This window comes from Marmota flaviventris, chromosome 3 (assembly GCF_047511675.1).
Source record: "Marmota flaviventris isolate mMarFla1 chromosome 3, mMarFla1.hap1, whole genome shotgun sequence".
In the NCBI taxonomy this organism is placed as follows: Eukaryota; Metazoa; Chordata; class Mammalia; order Rodentia; family Sciuridae; genus Marmota; species Marmota flaviventris.
In genome coordinates, this window is record NC_092500.1 from 165378292 (window position 1) to 165395960 (window position 17669).

At 52.7% G+C, this 17669-nt stretch overlaps 1 protein-coding gene across 1 annotated transcript; it reads right to left on the minus strand.

Moving 5' to 3' along the window:
• Positions 1 to 3200: 3200 nt before the first annotated feature.
• Phyhip (phytanoyl-CoA 2-hydroxylase interacting protein) lies at positions 3201 to 8908 on the minus strand. The gene is made up of 4 exons (XM_027927225.2): positions 8744 to 8908; positions 7341 to 7515; positions 5376 to 5493; positions 3201 to 3735 (listed from the first exon to the last, which is right to left on the minus strand). The coding sequence occupies exons 1-4, from the start codon at positions 8906 to 8908 to the stop codon at positions 3201 to 3203; spliced, it is 993 nt and encodes a 330-aa protein (XP_027783026.1).
• Positions 8909 to 17669: the final 8761 nt, after the last annotated feature.

Here is a 17669-nt window from a genome sequence, read left to right on the forward strand (position 1 = left end):
CCAGGGCAGACTCTGACAGATGTCCTGACCCTGCTCCATCTGACAGGTACTTCAAGCAGCCCGAGGCTGGCCTTGTGCTGGGGAGTGGCCATCTGGACAAAGGAAGTGGAAATAGCCTTCTGGAAGAAACTGCACGGGGCCTTTCACCTCCCCCCTCTGCCCTTGTGCCCCACTAAGAGGACTCTGGAAGCCTATCCACTTCCTAAGAAACCCAAAGGGCTCTCCAAAGGAAGACTGAACCTGGAGCCTCTGGAGAAATCTGAGCACCAAGATCTGTCCTGTGGCAGGAGGGTGCACCCCAGAGTCTCTCCCCAACCTCGGAATCCTAGGCTAAAGTGCCGCCCGCTGTGTCTTTAAAAATAAGCCTCCGAAGCATTCGTGACTCCACAGCACCCCCTGGAGTTTTTCAGTAACTAGCACAGCCTTGGCTAGCTGGCAGAGGTGTAGAGGGAACCTTAGGGCCACGTGTCTGAGACCACCCCACCTGTATATTACTGTCCAAGGGGCCTCCTGACATTCACTAGGGAGGCAGGCCCAGGACAGTAAAATGGGAAGATTCAGGTTTCTGCATCAAATCCTGGGCACTGTGACCTATGGGTGCACGACACGGCATCCCTTTTAATTTCCTGTGTCTTAGTCCCTTCATCTGTTAAGTAGAATGGCATTGTCTAGGGCCATTGTGTGGACTAACAGGGCTGATGTGCGACGCGGCCCATCCCCTGCCAGCCCGCCCTGGGCCTCAGGAAGTGGCTGCCGTCCTTCAGCTTTCCTTCCTATCCTAAAAAGACCGTGGTCCAAGGCCGGATGACACATGTGAACCTGGCCCTGACTCAGGCAGTGTTGGTGAGATGCCTCTCTGACTTTTCTGGATCGGCTCCTCTCAGCCAGGACCATTTTAATAAGTCCATAATAATAGACGCAGAGGTGACTCAGATCTGCAGACGAGGAGCCCTGCCGGTGGGGGAGGGGACACCCCTACTCTCAGGAGAGGGAAATCTAGTGGCATGGCAGGCTGCAGCAGCCTCAAGGGCTTCAGTGGGGGCCCCAAAGCCCAGGGACCTTGGTGAGGCCTCCAGATGACCACAGGTCTTCCTCTAAGAGGCCCCAGTGTCCCTGGGGAAGCATAGGGTGGACCCAGATGACCTCCAAGGTCCCTTCCAAGCTGGAGATGTGGTGATGCATTCTGAACCCCGCTGCCTACAGGAGAATTGGGTTTACCCTTGGCACAAACTCCAGTAGCCTGTCCTGGTAGGTGGAGTGGGGGGCATCCCCATTTGAGCTCCTCTGTGGATAGTGCAGTTTACCCTCTCCTCCCCACCCACCCCAGGGCCCAAGAGAGGCACCTGTGCTCTCCGTACCCCAGGTGATGGTATCAGGAAGTGGGGCTCAGGGTGGGGCCTCATGAATAGGATTAGCACTCTTATAGAAGAGGCTGAAGAGCTTGCTCGCCCCTCCCACCATGGCAGGACAAAGGTGGAAAGATAGCTGTCTGTGCCCCAGAGAGCAGCCCTCACCAGCACCCAAACTGCTGGTGACTTGATCTTGGACTCTTCAGTCTCCAGAAGTGCGAAAGGAAATTTTCTGTTGTCTCTAAGCCACCTGGTCTCTGGTCCTTCTATATGGCAGCCTGAACGGATTAAGGATTAAGACAGGCGGGGCCCTCTGGCCATGGTGGTTTATTGATGCACATCGCAAGCACAGCACAGGCGCCCAGGAAGGACACGGAGCCAGGGGAGGGCAGCAGGCCACCCCCACAGCAATGCCGTCAGCACAGGGGAAAGGGCCTGGGGTCCCATGTCCTCTCCTTCTCCACACATTTCCCAGAGGCCCCAGAGCTCCTGACCCGCCCTGAGGAGGGAGCTGACTGCAGCACTCCCCAGAAGCTGGCCATCCACCTGCCCCTCACTGAGGTATGGCCTTGTTGGCCTGTCGGCCCTCTGTTCTTCATTGCAGAAATCAAGCTGTTCATCCATGTCCCTGTCACTTCTGCAAGAGTCACTGAGGCTGCTGTCCATGACCTCGCCAGAACCTCCCCTTTTCTCCAATGTTTTGCTTGTTGTGGGGAGTCCACCTCTCCACCCCCATGCCCCATACAACAGCAGGAACTGGGGAGAACGCAGGGAGCCCAGGGGGGCCCTCACCACGGCCTCCTGGAGAAGTGGCCAGGAAAGCAGACAGGACAGGAGGTGGCTTATGAGGTGGAGTGGCCGAACCCACAGCCTGGGTCACACACAGGCACAGGACAGTCACGGCACCATGGCAGAGCGAGCGAGTGAAGCGCACAGCCAGCTGGGGTGCCAGGGCGCTGCAGGCGACCTTCAGTTCTTCAGTCCCATGTCAAGCCCCACTAGGCATGGGGCAGCCTGCTTCCGGCTGGGAAAAGGGTCTCAGGGGTCTGTTCCCCCCTCCTCGACCCTGGCAGCTGCTGTTCCAGACCCCAGCGTTCTCTGAGCAAGGCAGAAGGTTTGCTGGGGAATGTGCCATCTCCACACAGAAGAAAGGAAAATCCCAACAGCCCCGAGCCCCCAAAGCCAGGAGAAGAAAGAGGGCCCCTTTTTAGAGTGTCGAGGACATACGAGTGGGAGGTGGAGGAGGGGAAGGACAGCTCTCCCATGCAGGAAGAGGGTTATTTAGGGCAAGGAGCAGCTAGGGTGTGACAGCGGTGCAGGCGGCTACTTACAGGAAGGAGGGAGGGGGCTGGCCTGGACGGTAAGCCCCCAGGCCCAGTTCAGTAGGGAGGGGGCTTTCTGGGATGGCCCTGAGTGGGGGGGCTAAGAAGGAGGCGCCCCACAGCTCTCTGCATCTCCCTGGAGGCGGCCAAGCTACACATGGGCTTGCTTCCCCAGAGATGCTTCCCCAGGAGAGCCTGGGAGGCGGGCAGGACCCTGGGAGGTGGAGGCCTGGATAAGGCAAAGAGCCAGAATGGGAAACGAGAGCAAAGGGGGAGTTCTCCAGAAATCCAAACCACCCACTGGCCTACCGAGGCTGAGAAGCCTTCCCGAGAACACCAGGCCTGGGGTTGGCCACGCTTACCCAGAGGACCACCATCGTTGCCTCCAATGCCAAGGGGTGGGGGAGGGGCTAGTGGATGGAGCAGAGGGAGCAGGGGGGCAGGGAGAGAAAGCCAGCTCCCTGAGCCTGTGCCACCCACCTCCACCCTCCCGTCAACTCTCCCCAGCCCCTCAGCCCCCCGGGAGTCCCTAGCGGCCCACACTGATGTTGCAGGTCTTACAGCTGGGGTCTTTCTTGGCGTCGGCAGTGGACAGACTCATGAGCTGGTGCCCGCTGATCTCCCCCAGGGTACCCAGGGACAGGTCAACAGGCTCGGTGTAGATGATCTCCAGGATGAGGTCCTGGGCGTGACGGAAGACCAGCTCCCCGTCCTCCACGCTGCAGGTCAGGAACTTGTTGCAGGCAATGTCCAAGAGGGGCAGGCGGTCGCGGCAGAAGCGGTCCCCCAGGGAGCCCTTGGGTGCCAGCACCAGTATGGCGTAGTGGTAGGCTGTGTACATACAGTAGAAGTCCGCAAAGTAGAGGTTGGTGCTGGGGTTGAAGAGGCGCTGGGCAGGGATCTGGAAGCGCCAGCGGCCATAGGGGGAGTCCTGGGGGGGCTGGCCGGTGTTGAACTCGGTGTTGCAGCTGAAGAAGACCCCGTGCAGCATGCCGCTGGTGGGCGAGCCGTGGCTGCCGCTGTTGTCCTTCAGGTAGGGCTGCAGCATGTTCCCGCAGTGGGTCCTGCCCACCCAGGAGAAGCATCAAAGGGGAGAGACAATGCCACTGGTTAGCTGCGATGAGGCTTGGCTGCTGGTTCCCAAAGCTCCCCCCAGCCAACAGCTTCCACCAGTCACAAATGGAACATTCCAGAATGCAAGCACAAGGAGGGCTCTGGAGATTAGCTCATGCAGCCTGCTTCTTCCCAGCTGAAAACCCTTCAAAGGGGCTTGATTGAGATTAGCAAGGCCCCTCAAGAACTGGTCTTTCTGGACTCATTGCTGCCTCTGGTACCTGCCAACACCCCACCCCCACGGGGGGCACCCCCAGCCATGGGCTCTCTTCCTTCTATACCTCTGCAGGGCTGTTCCCTCTGCCTGGCTGCCCTTCCCATCTTCCTCCACCTGGCTTGGCAATTCCTAATCATCCTTCAGGGTCCAGCACAGGGGTTCCCTGTCCTCCTCTGAACTTCCAGAAACATGAGGTACTTGCAATTCAATCAAGATTTGGCTACCTAGTGTGCTCAGGACACTGACTTTTGCTCAATGATTACACATACTTATGACATTAAATCCTTCTATTCTATTTCTCAGACAGACTCTGGGGTTATTAAAAGGATGGCTTGTGCCTTAGCCTTTATATCCAGGCTCCTCGTAAGGAGCTTGGCACACAAGGGTGCTCCCTGTCTCTCTCTTCCTGGCTGGTAAAGGAGTCCAAACCAGACCACGGCCTCTCTTTTTAATCCAAATAACAAAGGCCCCAAGGTCCCCATTGCACTGGGTAAGGACCAAACACCTACCCTAGCTGCCTGTAAGGATAAAGACAGTAATGGTGGAAATTCACCCCCTCCTAGCTTAGAAGGACATGGACTTGGAGCAGTGTGCTCAGGCATGGGGGAAGGTAGACTAGTCCTGTCCCACCACACTCTCACTCGGTCCTGGCTGCCCTGAGGGACAAGTGACTTTCTGGCTCAACTGGTCAACTGAGGCCCCCCTTGGCCTCAGGCTCTTCATCTGTACACTGAGGGTGTTGGATTGGACCATCAATTTTCAAACACTTTTGGACTACAGAACCCCTCTTTTTTTTCCCAAAGATAAGTATACATAGATGGGTCATAGGCTCATAAAATTGAGGCTGCTCTGCTGGACAACAGGTTTAGGGCCTACTAAGCCCCACCTCCTGATTCCCCCTTACACCAGCCCCTCAGCAGCACCCTGGGATTTCCCAAGGAGCTTCCCTGACTCCTTGGCACCCAGCTTAACCAGCCAGCTGGGCTCTCCCCAGAGCCCTCCATGCTCAGGTCTCTTTCATTTTGCGTCGTCCTCGTCACCTCCTCTGTGATCCCAGGCCCTGAATTGGATAGACCTATGGTGACCTATGGTGGTAGACCCCAGTGAAGGAACCGTCCCAGGGTGGAAATCAAACCCAGACCTCATTTACCCGGGCTTGTTAGCATGGTGCTCTGCCAGGTGGCCCCGTCCCGGAGTCCTCGACCTTCCCTGAATCCAATCCCAAAGTAGCAGTCACTTCTGTGATATGAGGGCAGGGGGCCCTGGAAGAGGCTCTAGCAGCCTAAGATGACCTGGACAGCCAGGGCAGCAGGCAGAGGAGCTGGAGGAGGAAGGAGAGGCCTGGCAGGCCTGCGGGGGCCACAGCCACCCTACCTGGCATGCTGGAAGTACTCCTTGTGATGATTGCGGTAGAAGACAGAAAAGCGGAGCATACGACCAGCGATCTGCTCAGCCTTCTCCTGCAGCTGGGCCAGGTGCTCCTTGGCATAATCTGCAACAGTCCGGGTTGGGCGAGGTGAGCCGAGGGCCAGCTGCAGGGTCACCGCCTCTTCCTCTCCCCCCACTCTGGCCCAACCCCCAGCATGCTCACCAGTCAACCTCTGTCTCCTGGAGCAGCAAGGGGACCAGACAGGCCCCAGCAGCAGCTTGGACTCAGATGGGAACAAGCCAGCTGGCTGCAACTGGGAGTGTGGAGAGCTGCATGCTGTCTATCCTTGTCACCTCTGCGTCCTCGCTACCAGAGGCTCAGGGTTCCCTCAGCCCAGAAAAGGCAGGATGCCCTGTTGTCATGCTAGGGGCCTCAGGGGCTTTCATCCCAGGCCATGCTCACGTGAAAGGGGGACCAACAGGCAAAAGAGGGAGGAAGGCAAGGTCCCTTGTGGAGGGCCCCCCAAATCCAGCAGGTGGGCGAGAGGCTATCTCCACCACCCGTGTGAAAGCCATTATGATGACAAGTTGGCATGGAGAATTGGAAAAGTAAGCCCAGGCTCCATAAACAGAATGTTTAGGCAGAACAGAGGCTAGGACACTGGCTGTCTGCTTGAGTCTTTCAGGAGAAACAGAAGCTGGCACCAGGAGAGGATAATCGAACCTTGGGTTTGGGCCTGGGGCTCTGGGGCACAGTCAGTCTGCTGCCAGGCTGGACAGTGTCTTGGTACTAATTAGAAAAAGGTGCCCTTTCCTCATTGCTGATGCATCACTGGTCAGGGCGCTTGGTTGGCAAGAGAAAGGGGGACTGGACTGCAGCCATCTCCAGCTCCCCAGTTTGAACCAAACTCCCATGCATGTGCATTTCTGAGAAGGAGCACCTCCCTAGAGTAGGTTTGCAGTGGCTCAAGGAGACTTGGGGCATAGACCTTGGCAGAGGATGGAGCCAGCAGCCTTGGAGGCCCCAGGGCAGAGAATGTTCCCTGTCCCTTCCTTGTGATAGGAGAGCAATCTGGAGCAGTTCTCACATGGACACCAAAGGGATAAAATATTTTGGGGCAGATCTTGGGTCATCGGTGGCCAAGCACACACAAGCCCAGAGTTGGTTTATGCTGGAATTTGCAAGGTAAGTTCTACTAAGAGAGCTTGCAGGGACCATTTTTATAGGCTTAGGGGAAACTCAGAAAAAGAAAAATGTGATTGTCCCACTAAGTGTCCATTGATGGATCATTGATAAACAAAATGTGGTCTATCCATGCAATGGAACGTCAACCAGCCTTAAGGAAGAAGCAAGCGATGACACCCTACAGCCTCTGTGTACCTAGAGAAGATCCCACTAAGAGAAACAAGCCAGTCTCAGGTGAAAAAATCCTGGATGATTCCACTTATCTGGGGCACCTAGAGGAGTCAAACACCATAGCGGGAGAATGGAGAATGGCGGTTGCCAGGGCTGCGGGAGGGGAACGGGGAGTGACAGTTTAATGGCTGTAGAGTTTCGATTTTGCAAGATGGAAAGCTTCTGGAGAAGGCTTGCACAACATGGGATATACTTGACACGATTGCACTGCACACTTCGAAAGGGTTAAGATGGCAGACTTTCTGCTACGTGTGTTTTATGATTTTTTTTTTTAAAACTAGGCTGCGCTCAAGCCAGAAAAGTAACTCCATCCCTTTACGGAGGTGGCATTGCCTACAGGAATGTGGGGACGCCTGTCTCTCATTAGAGAAAAGACAGGCTCTGTAAGGGAAGAGGAGGACCCTGCCCACATGTGACCTCCCTCTGGCTGCAGCTTAGTGCCCAGGGCACAGCAGGCATTTGCAAGTGTTTTCTGGATGAAGACCCCCCTCTTGACCACCACTGAGCCAGATGTGCCAAGGAAGCAGGGCAGTGATGTGACCGCACAGCCTCACCCCCTGTACAGAACTCCACCGTCTCGCTCCAGCCGGACACCAGGTACTCCCCATCGCTCTGCTTCACCGCCGTCTGCACCGCCACGCTGTATTCTGTGCGGGGGCTCAGAAACCAGTGGCCTCTCACTGTCATGGGCAGTGGCACCGCCTTGGCCACGAGCTTGGTGGGGACGTCCTGAGAAGGGAGATACAGACGGAGAGCCAAGGGTCAACCTGAGGGCCACACCCAATCTTGACATTCTCCCAGAATCCTACTCCCGAGAGGGCCTCCTCTTCCTCCTGGGGAGGGCCCTTCTCGGGGACACAGGGGCTTCATGTCCCGGCTACCATTTTCCTGCAGAAGCAAGCAGAACCACAGAGGCTCTCCAGGTCTCTACTCTCCTTACATCCCCCTGGTGCCCTGTTCTCTTGGGGACGGAGGGAGAAGGCCACTTAGGAGAAGGCCTCAAAGTTGAAGGCGGCAAGACCTTCATTTTCGAGGGAGACTTCGAGAGCTCTGCACACTGCAGTGCTGTCTCCACGGCAACGGCAAATGCTGAGAAGCCAGGGAGGAAGGGAAAATATGCCTTATTCTTTGGGGGGGAGGGTTAAGGGGGTGGTATTGAACATTCACATCACCGTGGCAACTGGCCTGCCAAAAGACACCCAGATCAGGAGAGCCAGTTCCAGAGAGAGAGAGAGAGAGAGAGAGAGAGAGAGAGAGAGCGAGGGTGAGTAGCCCACACTGCTGCTGTCGTCCTGAGAGCCAGCTTCTTCCCACCTCACTCTCCCTTGCCCCTCTGCCAGCTGGAGGAGATGAGAGGCTTCCTCCCACCCGCCCCATACGGGCTTTTAACCCAAGCAAAGGACACATCTCGAGGACCCTCTCACAGTCCTTTTCTAGACCAAGTAAACAGTTGGGCAGCGGGCAGGTGAGGGACAGAGAAAATGACAGGGGCCTAAGGGAACATCAAGGACCCAGCAAAAGGGGACCTACTGAGGGTCCCACTGCTCACGTAGTCAACAGCAGGGCTGCACCTGAGCCCAGGGTTTGTTGGAACCTGAGATGTCATCCCCACATGTGATGTCCTCGGCCCCATCCCACCAGCCCAGGGTGCTCTGCCCGACTGAAGTCCCAGTCATGACGCTGATAACAGCATTCACGCTGTGCCAGGCATCGTGCCAAACACCACGCAGACATTACTCATGGAATCCTCTCGACAACCCTGGGAGGCGGGGTGTGATGATTCCCTCTTCACCAGGAGAGGAACTCAGGCTCAGAGAGGTCAAATCACTTTCCCAAGATGACGCAGTAAGACTTTGGATTTTGGTTGGACTCCGACCCCTTTCTCTATGCTACCTATTATCCTGCCTCCTTCAGGAACAGAGGTGGGGAAAAGCACCCCTGGGCACCCTCGACTCACCCTGTGCTTGAACTTGTTGGAGTTCTTATTCTCCTTCTTGTTGAGGTCAATGAAGTAATGGGTGACTCTCTCCAGGTCACTGTCCTCCATGGCCCAGGAGATGCGGAAGGAGTCGCAGGTGATGTTGTTGATCTCAATGCTGTGGGGAGTGGACAGCAGCTCCATGCTGCCCTCTGGTTTGGCTCCTGTGGGGACTGAGAGCGAGGGGAAGGATCAGCACCTCCTTCCCACCACGGAGCTTTCTGGAATGTGCTGCTCCCAACATCCCTTGAGAAGTGGAGCCTGAGAATACATCGAATGTCCCTGCCCCATAGATCTGATAGGAAAGATTGCATGGGAGGACTGGAGGGCAGGGACTCAAGGTGGGCTGGATGTCTCTGGGGGGGCTCTTTGCTCTCCTCCGAGGGTCTGTGGAGCAGAAGGTACCTGACAGGTGGCAGAGGCAGTGGGAATGCTACAACGCTGGGCAGGGACAGATTTATAGCAGATGGAGCCGAGGAGGGAGGGGGCCCCAAGCCAGCAGGCGTGAAAAGAGAAAGGGTGGAGGTGGAGAGGATGGGAAAGAGGCAGCGGAGGAGAGAGGAAGCACCTGCTGAGGGGACGAGGTGAGAGGAGGGGACAGAGAGGAGAGGACAGAGGCTGGTAGCAGGCCCGGCAGCCAGGAATCCTCAGAGGCCAAGACCCTGCGGCTCAGGCCTCTCTCCTCCCTGGGGACAACTCAGTGAGGGCCCCCACAGCGCAGGCCTGAGAGGACACTCAGGTGCGTGTGGATCCACCCAGGGTGGAAGGGGCAGCGTGGATCACTGCCTGCTTCAAGCTCTTCTTTCCACCCATGACTTTTTTGACACTCTCTTTTGGCTGATCCTCACTTGACTCCTTGAATAATTAATTATGTTTCAACACTGATGTCTATTGGGGGCCGACACGTACTGCATTTCACAAACGTTATCTCATGTGAGACTTGCAATAGGTGCGTGCTATGATTATCCCCATTTTACAGACAAGGTAACTAAGGTTGGGGTGCTAGCATCCCAAGCCACACAGCCAGCAGATGATTTGCACTCTGGAGGCCAAACACTTTATCATTAAGGGTGAGCTATAGTTGTATCCGTGTGTGTGTGTGCACACATACATCACATGTGTGTGACACATGGCATGTGCATGACATATGGCCATGCACAGGGCACATATGTTTTTGCTCTTTATTTTTCCTCTTGTTGACTTTTTTCCAAGCATGGCATTTTCTCTCACCTCCCTCTTTTACTCCTCCAGTTCTACCCTGACATCTGGTGCCCTTTGGGCATGAAAGGACTATACCAGGGTCTCTCACCTGTGCTTTAACTGAGAAGAGCTGACTGGCTTTGTCTATGTCCTGACTCACCTGGACTCCCAGAAACAGGCGGGGAGGAGAGGATGCAGATGTGGGTGGACTTTCTCCAGAGCATCCAGCCTCACACTTTCCAGCCCAGCATCCAGCACACCCTCATGCCACCTCCTCCTCTCTTCTCTTCCCTCTTCTTCTCCTCCCCTTGCCTAGGAGCTAGGGTGAAGGCACCTTGTGCCTGCAAAATTCAGGTACTTTTATTTATAGCCTACAGAAGATCCAGCCCACACTTTCCCATCAATTAAGCCTGTTCCAGAGCCTGGCACCTCTAAATTAACCTGTGGGCTGCCTGGGTGACAGGTATAGAAGGAGGCTGGGGTTGATGGCCCTTACCTGCCCCAGGTGTCCCTTGTCCTGTTTCATCTTAGTCTCCCTCTAAAGACAAATGCCAATGGCTTCACATAAAGGGAATTATATGGTAAATAAGCATGGAAGTGATGCTAGGTTCACCCCAAAATAGAACAGATGGGATCCGGTGTCTGGAAACAACCCCACAATAATAAACCTGTTTGCAGTTGTGGGGACAGGTGTGGCGCAGTGGGGAGTTACCAGCTCCCCACATCCAAGCTGGAAGCTCCCAAGAAGACACGTGTGTGCCTCTCACATGCACACACACAGGCACCCACGCACAGGAGCACAGACACACTCCCACCTGAGAAGCCCTGAGTGGCTCCCCCTGGCAAGGGAAGCAGCCTGCACCTGCTCCATGAGTGGGCCCCTGCTCCTGCCTGATCTCTCCTCCCCTCAGACTCTTCCTAGAGGTAGGGGCAGCCGTGGGGGCTTGGGGCCCAGGACCTGGCAGCTGCTCATCCCTTGCTCTCTCCAGTTTTGGGAGAGCTGGGATGACTCCCCCGCCCTGACCTGCAAGAGTGGCAGTGACTGACACTGGGAGAACACGCAGCTAGGGTGGCCCAAGGTGGGCGTCAACCCAGCCTCTCTATGCCCAGCTGCTTGGGGAAAGGCAGGGTGTGAGCGACAGGTCGAGGCAACACCCTAGAAACACCCACTCTCCCATGTGAATCCACCCTGAGGCCAGCATGTACACACCCACACACAGGCGGGCACTCATGCACGCATGCATACATGTGCCAAGGGTGCCCACCCACCCCTGAACACACCTCTTCAGTCCTCCTCACTCCCACAGGCTCACCTATGCACTGAGGCACCTTCCGCCACCTTGCACACTCTAAGATGCCCCTCCACAAACTGTCACCTTCCTGCAGTCCCCACACAGGATCTGTCCACAGGCTCCTGCACCCCCACAAGCATGCACCCCTCTTCACAGCCATATTTGGGGAAGAGAGGAAACTGCCGGCACCAACATGCATGTGTGCCACCTCCCCAAGAAGGCATGCAATCCACATGCCTGCCTGCATGCCTGTACGCATGTACATTTGCACCCATGTCCAATCCCCCCCATTCTGGTATCCTTCTGGAATCTCATAGACACAGACTTTGAAAGCATATTTTGCCTCTGATCACACTTTGCCAGTCTGATCCCTCACACGCCAACAGGTTTGTGCACCTACGCAGGTCTTCCCACAGACCACGGTTTCTGCCCACACTTCCCACCTACCCACCTCATTCTGCTTTGGAGTTGCACTTCCCCACATAGAAACCGCCTGGTTGCATACGCCCCCCCCCCCCATGTACTTCCACCCACATGACAAGTGACATGTCCACCCCCTAAATACACTGCCTCACAGGGCCCTCACCCACATATACCCACAGGATACTCAGATAAGCCCCCCCACACACATGTACCTCACGCGTGCAAGAAAGCTGGGTTCCTAGACATGCCACAAGCTGGTGGAAACCCCCACGCGAGCAAACTACGCGCAGACCTATCTACGCAAGCAAGCCTCCATCCTCCTCCCAAGTGCGCACACATGTTGGCACACACTGGTGCCCCTTCCCCATGCCCATTCAAAGAAGTCACCAGCATGCCAGAAGAAAAGCTCCCCCACCCCGCTGTCCCTGTTGGCATCGCTGACTGCAGCAGAATGGTCACGGGGTAATTAACTGTGTCGCCCCAGAGACTGGATCCAGCTGTTAAGTCCTTTGCCAAAAGCCTGGGGGAAAGGGGACAAGGTCGTTGGCCCAGCAATCCAGGTGGGCATCCCGAACAGTGGCAGGACCCTGGAGCTGCCAGCTCCCAGCCTTTCAGATAGACGGCAAGATGGTCTGGGAGGAAGGGCACTCACCTGGCCTCACGGGGCTCTGCGGAGCAAGACCTGGCAGAGAGGGAAGGGAGAGATCTCTGTGGACGAGCTCCCCAGGCAGGGGACTGGCAGCCGGACTCCTGGGTCACGGGCAGCCAAGCGCGCGCGCTCCTCTCCCGGCTGCCGAGGAGGTTGCTTCCATGCCCCGCAGGCAGCTCCTGTCTGGCTCTGCAGCGAAGCCCTGCTGCCCCTGGTGAGACGCTGTTCCCAGCCGAGGGAGCGAGCCAGCACAGAAAGAGAGGCAGGAGCGAAATCAAAGCAGCGTGGAGGAGAGAGAGGCAGGGAAGGCGAGAAAGAACGAGAGAGCCAGACCGAATCTGGCTCCACCAATGGGATCAGTGGCTGCACAGCGTCAGGTGATAATAAGCAAGCTCGGTCCCTGCTCGCCGGGGCTGGTGGGAGGGGGAGAGGGCAGAGGGTCTCCCAGGGAGCGACACAGATGTCCTTGGAGGCAGCGGCTGCTGCTGCCACCTTTCCCCCATTCTTCCAGGACAAGCCGCCCTCGGAAGTCCCTCCAACACACCCCTACTTGGAAATCTCTGACTTGAACACAGCCCCCAAACTTTAGGATGCTGGGAGAGGGGTGGAGCTTATCCCTGGGGCTTGGGCCCCAAAGCCAGGATTCTGATTGGGGGAAGGGGAAGGAGGCTATGTAAGGGAAGAGTCCAGATGGGCATATGAGTGGGGGTGGCAGGGACCCCGGTCTTCAGTCTGGGTCCACTCCTAAGGACCTTTCTCTGATCTATGGCTCCATTTTCTTACAATTCTACCAAAAAACATATACTTGCAGCCCTGGAGATTCCTGATTGTGCAGGAATCCTCCTGCTGCTTAAGTGTCCCCCAGGGAAAGGATCAGGACAGAGTTGTAGAGGAGGGAAGAATTCAGAGGCACGAAGTGGGGGTGGAAGGACCTGCAGTTTTGAGTGCTCTCTTCTTAATCAGCTTGAGGGAGGCAAGCCACAGGCACCTCAGCTAGAGAGAATTTCAGCAGGAGTCTTGCCACCACCAAGAAACAGGGCTCCACGGTGGCAACCAAGAGAACAGATGAGAACATTCGAACTGAGCAGCAAACAGTAGCAAAGAGTTTGTGCGGTGATGAAAAGTGCAGTCTTCACAGTCAGGCAGAAATGGGGACAATTTCTGCTCTATTGCTTTCCAGCTGGGTGACCTTGGACCAGTGAGTGATTCAGCCTCTCTTGAAGATTCAGTTTCTTCATCTGTCAAGTGGGATAATTATACAGGTTTATTGTCATCTTGGGCTGATATCATTATGTAAATCACTTAGCTCTGGGCTTGGCACCTAGGAAGTGCCTGTCAGAGTTATCTTTCCCATCGTTATTGGCGGTGTCTGTCAGCGAGGATCCCACAGTCTCCTAAAGGAGAAGGATGGACAGTTAGATGATGCAATCAGAGGACTAGGAGCACACAGCTGGCATCATTTGGGTTCCCTGTCTGCAGATTTGACCAAGGACCAAAAATATTTTCGAAGTGTATTTGTACTGAACACCTATAGACTTTTTCTTGTCATTAAACAACACAGTGTAACAACTATTTACATAGCATTACCTAATACAATGAGTTACATTGTATTAGGTATTATAAATCATCAAGAGATGGTTTAAAGCAAAAGAAGGCTGTGGGATGTGCACAGGTTATATGCAAATACTACACTGTTTTATATAAAGGATTTGAGCATGGGTGGATTTGGGTATCCATGGAGGTCCTAGAACCAATTCCCCGGGGACATTCAGGGATGACTGTGCTCCAGGTACAGATAAGGATTCAGAGCAAGAAGAGTGGCCAGACACAGGCAGAGCACAACTAGAGGGGAGAAGCAAAAGGAGGAGAGTGGAGGGAAAGTGTGGCATGGGGACAAAAATGTCATGTGGGCTCAGCGGGGAGGGCTCAGTGAAAAGAAGGCATGAACTGAGCATAAGGGACACTCATGAGAAGGGACTTGGAGACTGCATTGGTGATAATGGTCAGAGCAAGTGACAGTGCAGACAGTGAAAAGTTCACAAGAATGTGAAGACAAGCAGAGGCCCATGCAGCCTTCAGTGGGTGTGAGAACCTGGCGAGTCCAGTCAGATCCTGACCGTGGAATGCGGTGCAGTGTGTTACACTGAAGCAGGATTCAGCACTCCCTTGGCCAAACATGACAAGGTCCTGCCCCTCACACACCTACGCTGATGTCGAAACTCAGAAGAAATGCAAAATGTCACCTCCTGGTTACGAACAGCACTAACCATCTGTCCCAAAAACCTGTCCTTGGGTTCAACCTGAGGGACGGCAAGAAAAAGGCAGGTTCTTGGTGACTTGGTTTTTCCTTCTATGAATGGAAGACAAGTCCCAGTACTTGTCTTCCTAGGCCTTCTGTGTTCCCAGGATGGCACTTGGAGACTGCATGAGATCATGTGTCCCAGGGATGAATGGCAGCTGTCTGAATGCCCCTTTGTGAAGCTATGCTCTGGCACAGTCAGTCAAGTCAGGTGAGGGAGCAGCTCTTGGGGCTGTGCCTCTCCTTGCCTCAGAGGATTTCTGTACAGAGGAGGAGAGAAAACACCAGGTAAGAACAGGGCTCAGTGTGCCAAGTATAACTAGCTCCATAGGAAACCAAACAAAGACACACTTTGGCTGCATTTTTAATAACTTTTTTTTTTTAAACAAGGAATTGAACCTAGGATTGTTGCTTAACCACTGAGCCATATCCCTAGCCCTTTTTAATGTTTTTATTTAGAGACAGGGTCTTGCTGAGTTGCTTATGGCCTCACTAGTCTGGCTTTGAATTTGTGATCCTCCTGCCTCAGCTTCCTGAGCTGCTGGGATCACAGATGTGTGCCACCATGTTGTGCCTGGTTTAATAATATCTTTTTCTTACACAGGTCATGGTCATTGTAAAAAGAGGAGAACTTTTCATTGTAAAAATTGAGGGAATTAAAATCACTCATTCTCTCATCATTCAGAAATATACATGTAATACAATGTATAGTGTATTAAAAATGGAAGGAAAGAATAAATACTGTTGTGAAAACTGCTTTTTGCATTTGCCAATACCTTCTCTGTTCATCTTATGGTCTTTCTAGAGTTATTTAAAATTGCCACATAGCATTTCTTTGTTAGGTGAATATGTCCTTTTGTGGAACCCATACCCTGCTCCTTGTGATTCTTTTTATTTTTCTCTATTCTGCAATAAACATCCTTACAGAAAAATCTCTCCCCACACCTTAATTATTCTTCCAAAAAATATATCAGAGGATATGGACCTTATTTGAATTCTGATTTAACAAAAGTTTTTTTTTTTTTTAACCCTATGTGGCTATTAGAGAAATTTGAATTCTTTACTGTATGTTTGATGATATTCAGGAATTTATAAGTGTTGATAATGATGTCAAGGTTATTTTTTAAGAGTCCTTATCCTTTAGAGGTACATATTGTAATATTCATAGATGAAACGCCTAATTTTTCCAAATGATCTGGGGAACATGGGAGTGGGTGGCAGAAGAGACAAAACAGGAGTGGAGGATTGTCATTAAAGCTGGGGTGTTTTGAAATCCAATAAGATACACTCTCTACTTTTGTGCATAGGTGGAAGTTTCTATATTAAACCTTACACCTAAGCCGTGAACACAATAATAACAAAAAAAATTATTAAGCCTCAAGACAGTGGCAGGCATGCAGTCCTTGTAGCAGCTTTGAGAATAGATTCATCAACCCACTTTTAAATGGCTAATGGTGGGAAAGCGGACTCAGCTCATAAGTAGTGAAAACTGGTACTCAACTTCAGATCTGTCTGAGGGTGAAGGCCAGATTCTTCATGAAGGATCTATAGAAGGATGCATGGAAAATGTAGTGTCTGATATGATAGAGAGTAAGGCTATCAGTGGAAAAAAAATCTTAGTCTTAATACTGCTTATTCACTTTATAGACTCAAAATGTGTATGTCTTTCTTTGAGGCTGATCTAAGTGTGGCATTCCCACGAGCCAATGAAACATATACATCCGGCTGTAAAACCTGGGTTCATCTAGATGTGCTTACAATGACAGAAGGGAGAATGCTTGTTTATAAGGACAGTATAAGCGGGGCTTGGTGGCACATACTTGTAATCCCAGAGACTTCAGGAGGCTAAGGCAGGAGGATTATGAATGCAAAGCTAGCCTCAGAAACTTAGCAAGGCCCTAAACAAGTCAGCAAGACCCTGTCCCTAAATAAAAATATTAAAAAGGGCTGGGGACGTGGCTCAGTGGTTAAGCATCCTTAGGTTCAATCCCTGGTACCAATGGGGAGGGGAAGGACAGTATGGATTTCCCAGTGCTTATTTACTTTCTCTTTTGGATTACATTTAGACATCCTGCAATCCTCACTAGTCATCTGTTTCAAAGTTAATGAAGAACATTCACACACACACACACACACACACACACACAAGAACATTCACTAAAGTGATTCTAAAATTCGAACACATCTCTAGGCATTTACTCTATTAAGGAAAAGAATGAGATTTTTAGCTTTTCAAAATGGAAATATTTAGCTATCTTAAGGCATGGGAAAATACTAAATTATATATTTAAGGACTATGAAAAAGTACAGGAGACAAAAAAAAAAATACTAATGAACCAGGCAACAGTAACACATATCTGAAATTTCAGTAACTCAGGAGACCGAGGCAAGAGGATCTCAAGATTGCAGCCAGCCTCAGCAATTTGATGAGACCCTCAGTAACCCTCTCTCAAGCAAAAATAAATAAAAAGGGGTCTTGGGTTGTGGCTCAGTGGTGGAGCACTTGCCTAGCATGTGTGAGGTACTGGTTTCAATCCCCAGCACAACATTAAAAAATAAACAAAGTTATTGTGTCCATCTACAACTAAAAATACTTTTAAAAATAAAATAAAAAAGGCTGGGAATGTAGCTCTTCAGTAAGGCATCCCTCAGTTCAATACCCAGTACAAAAAAAAAAGAAGAGAGAGAGAGAAATCTGAATTGAGAGAGTGAAGAAGAAGGAGGAGGAGGAGAAAGAGGGGGAGGAGGAGAAGAAGGAGAACGGGAAGAGACACACTAATGAAGGCAAAAGAAACTTCAAGGGAAAAAGATGGAGACGAGTGAGAGAGAATTATGAGTGACATGGGAGGTGGGAGGACTAAAATAGAACCATGGTGTTGGAACAGTCAGTAAGTGACACTGAAGAATGGAATACCCCTGAGCACGGCAAGGCGCTGGGACCAGGGTTGGACATGTTGAATTTGAACTACTGCTGAGATGTGAAGTCTTCCCTCTACTCACTCAATGTGCATTTTCCACGCTTCTTCTTTGAAGATGGATGCT

Excerpts from the sequence above, each read along its gene's own strand:
- Phyhip (XM_027927225.2), bottom strand. The coding sequence starts at position 8,908 with ATGGAGCTGCTGTCCACTCCCCACAGCATTGAGATCAACAACATCACC. Across the intron at positions 7,516-8,743 it reads CCAACAAGTTCAAGCACAGG|GACGTCCCCACCAAGCTCGT; the intron begins GTGAGTCGAGGG and ends CTCCCTTCTCAG. Across the intron at positions 3,736-5,375 it reads GAGTACTTCCAGCATGCCAG|GACCCACTGCGGGAACATGC; the intron begins GTAGGGTGGCTG and ends CTGGGTGGGCAG.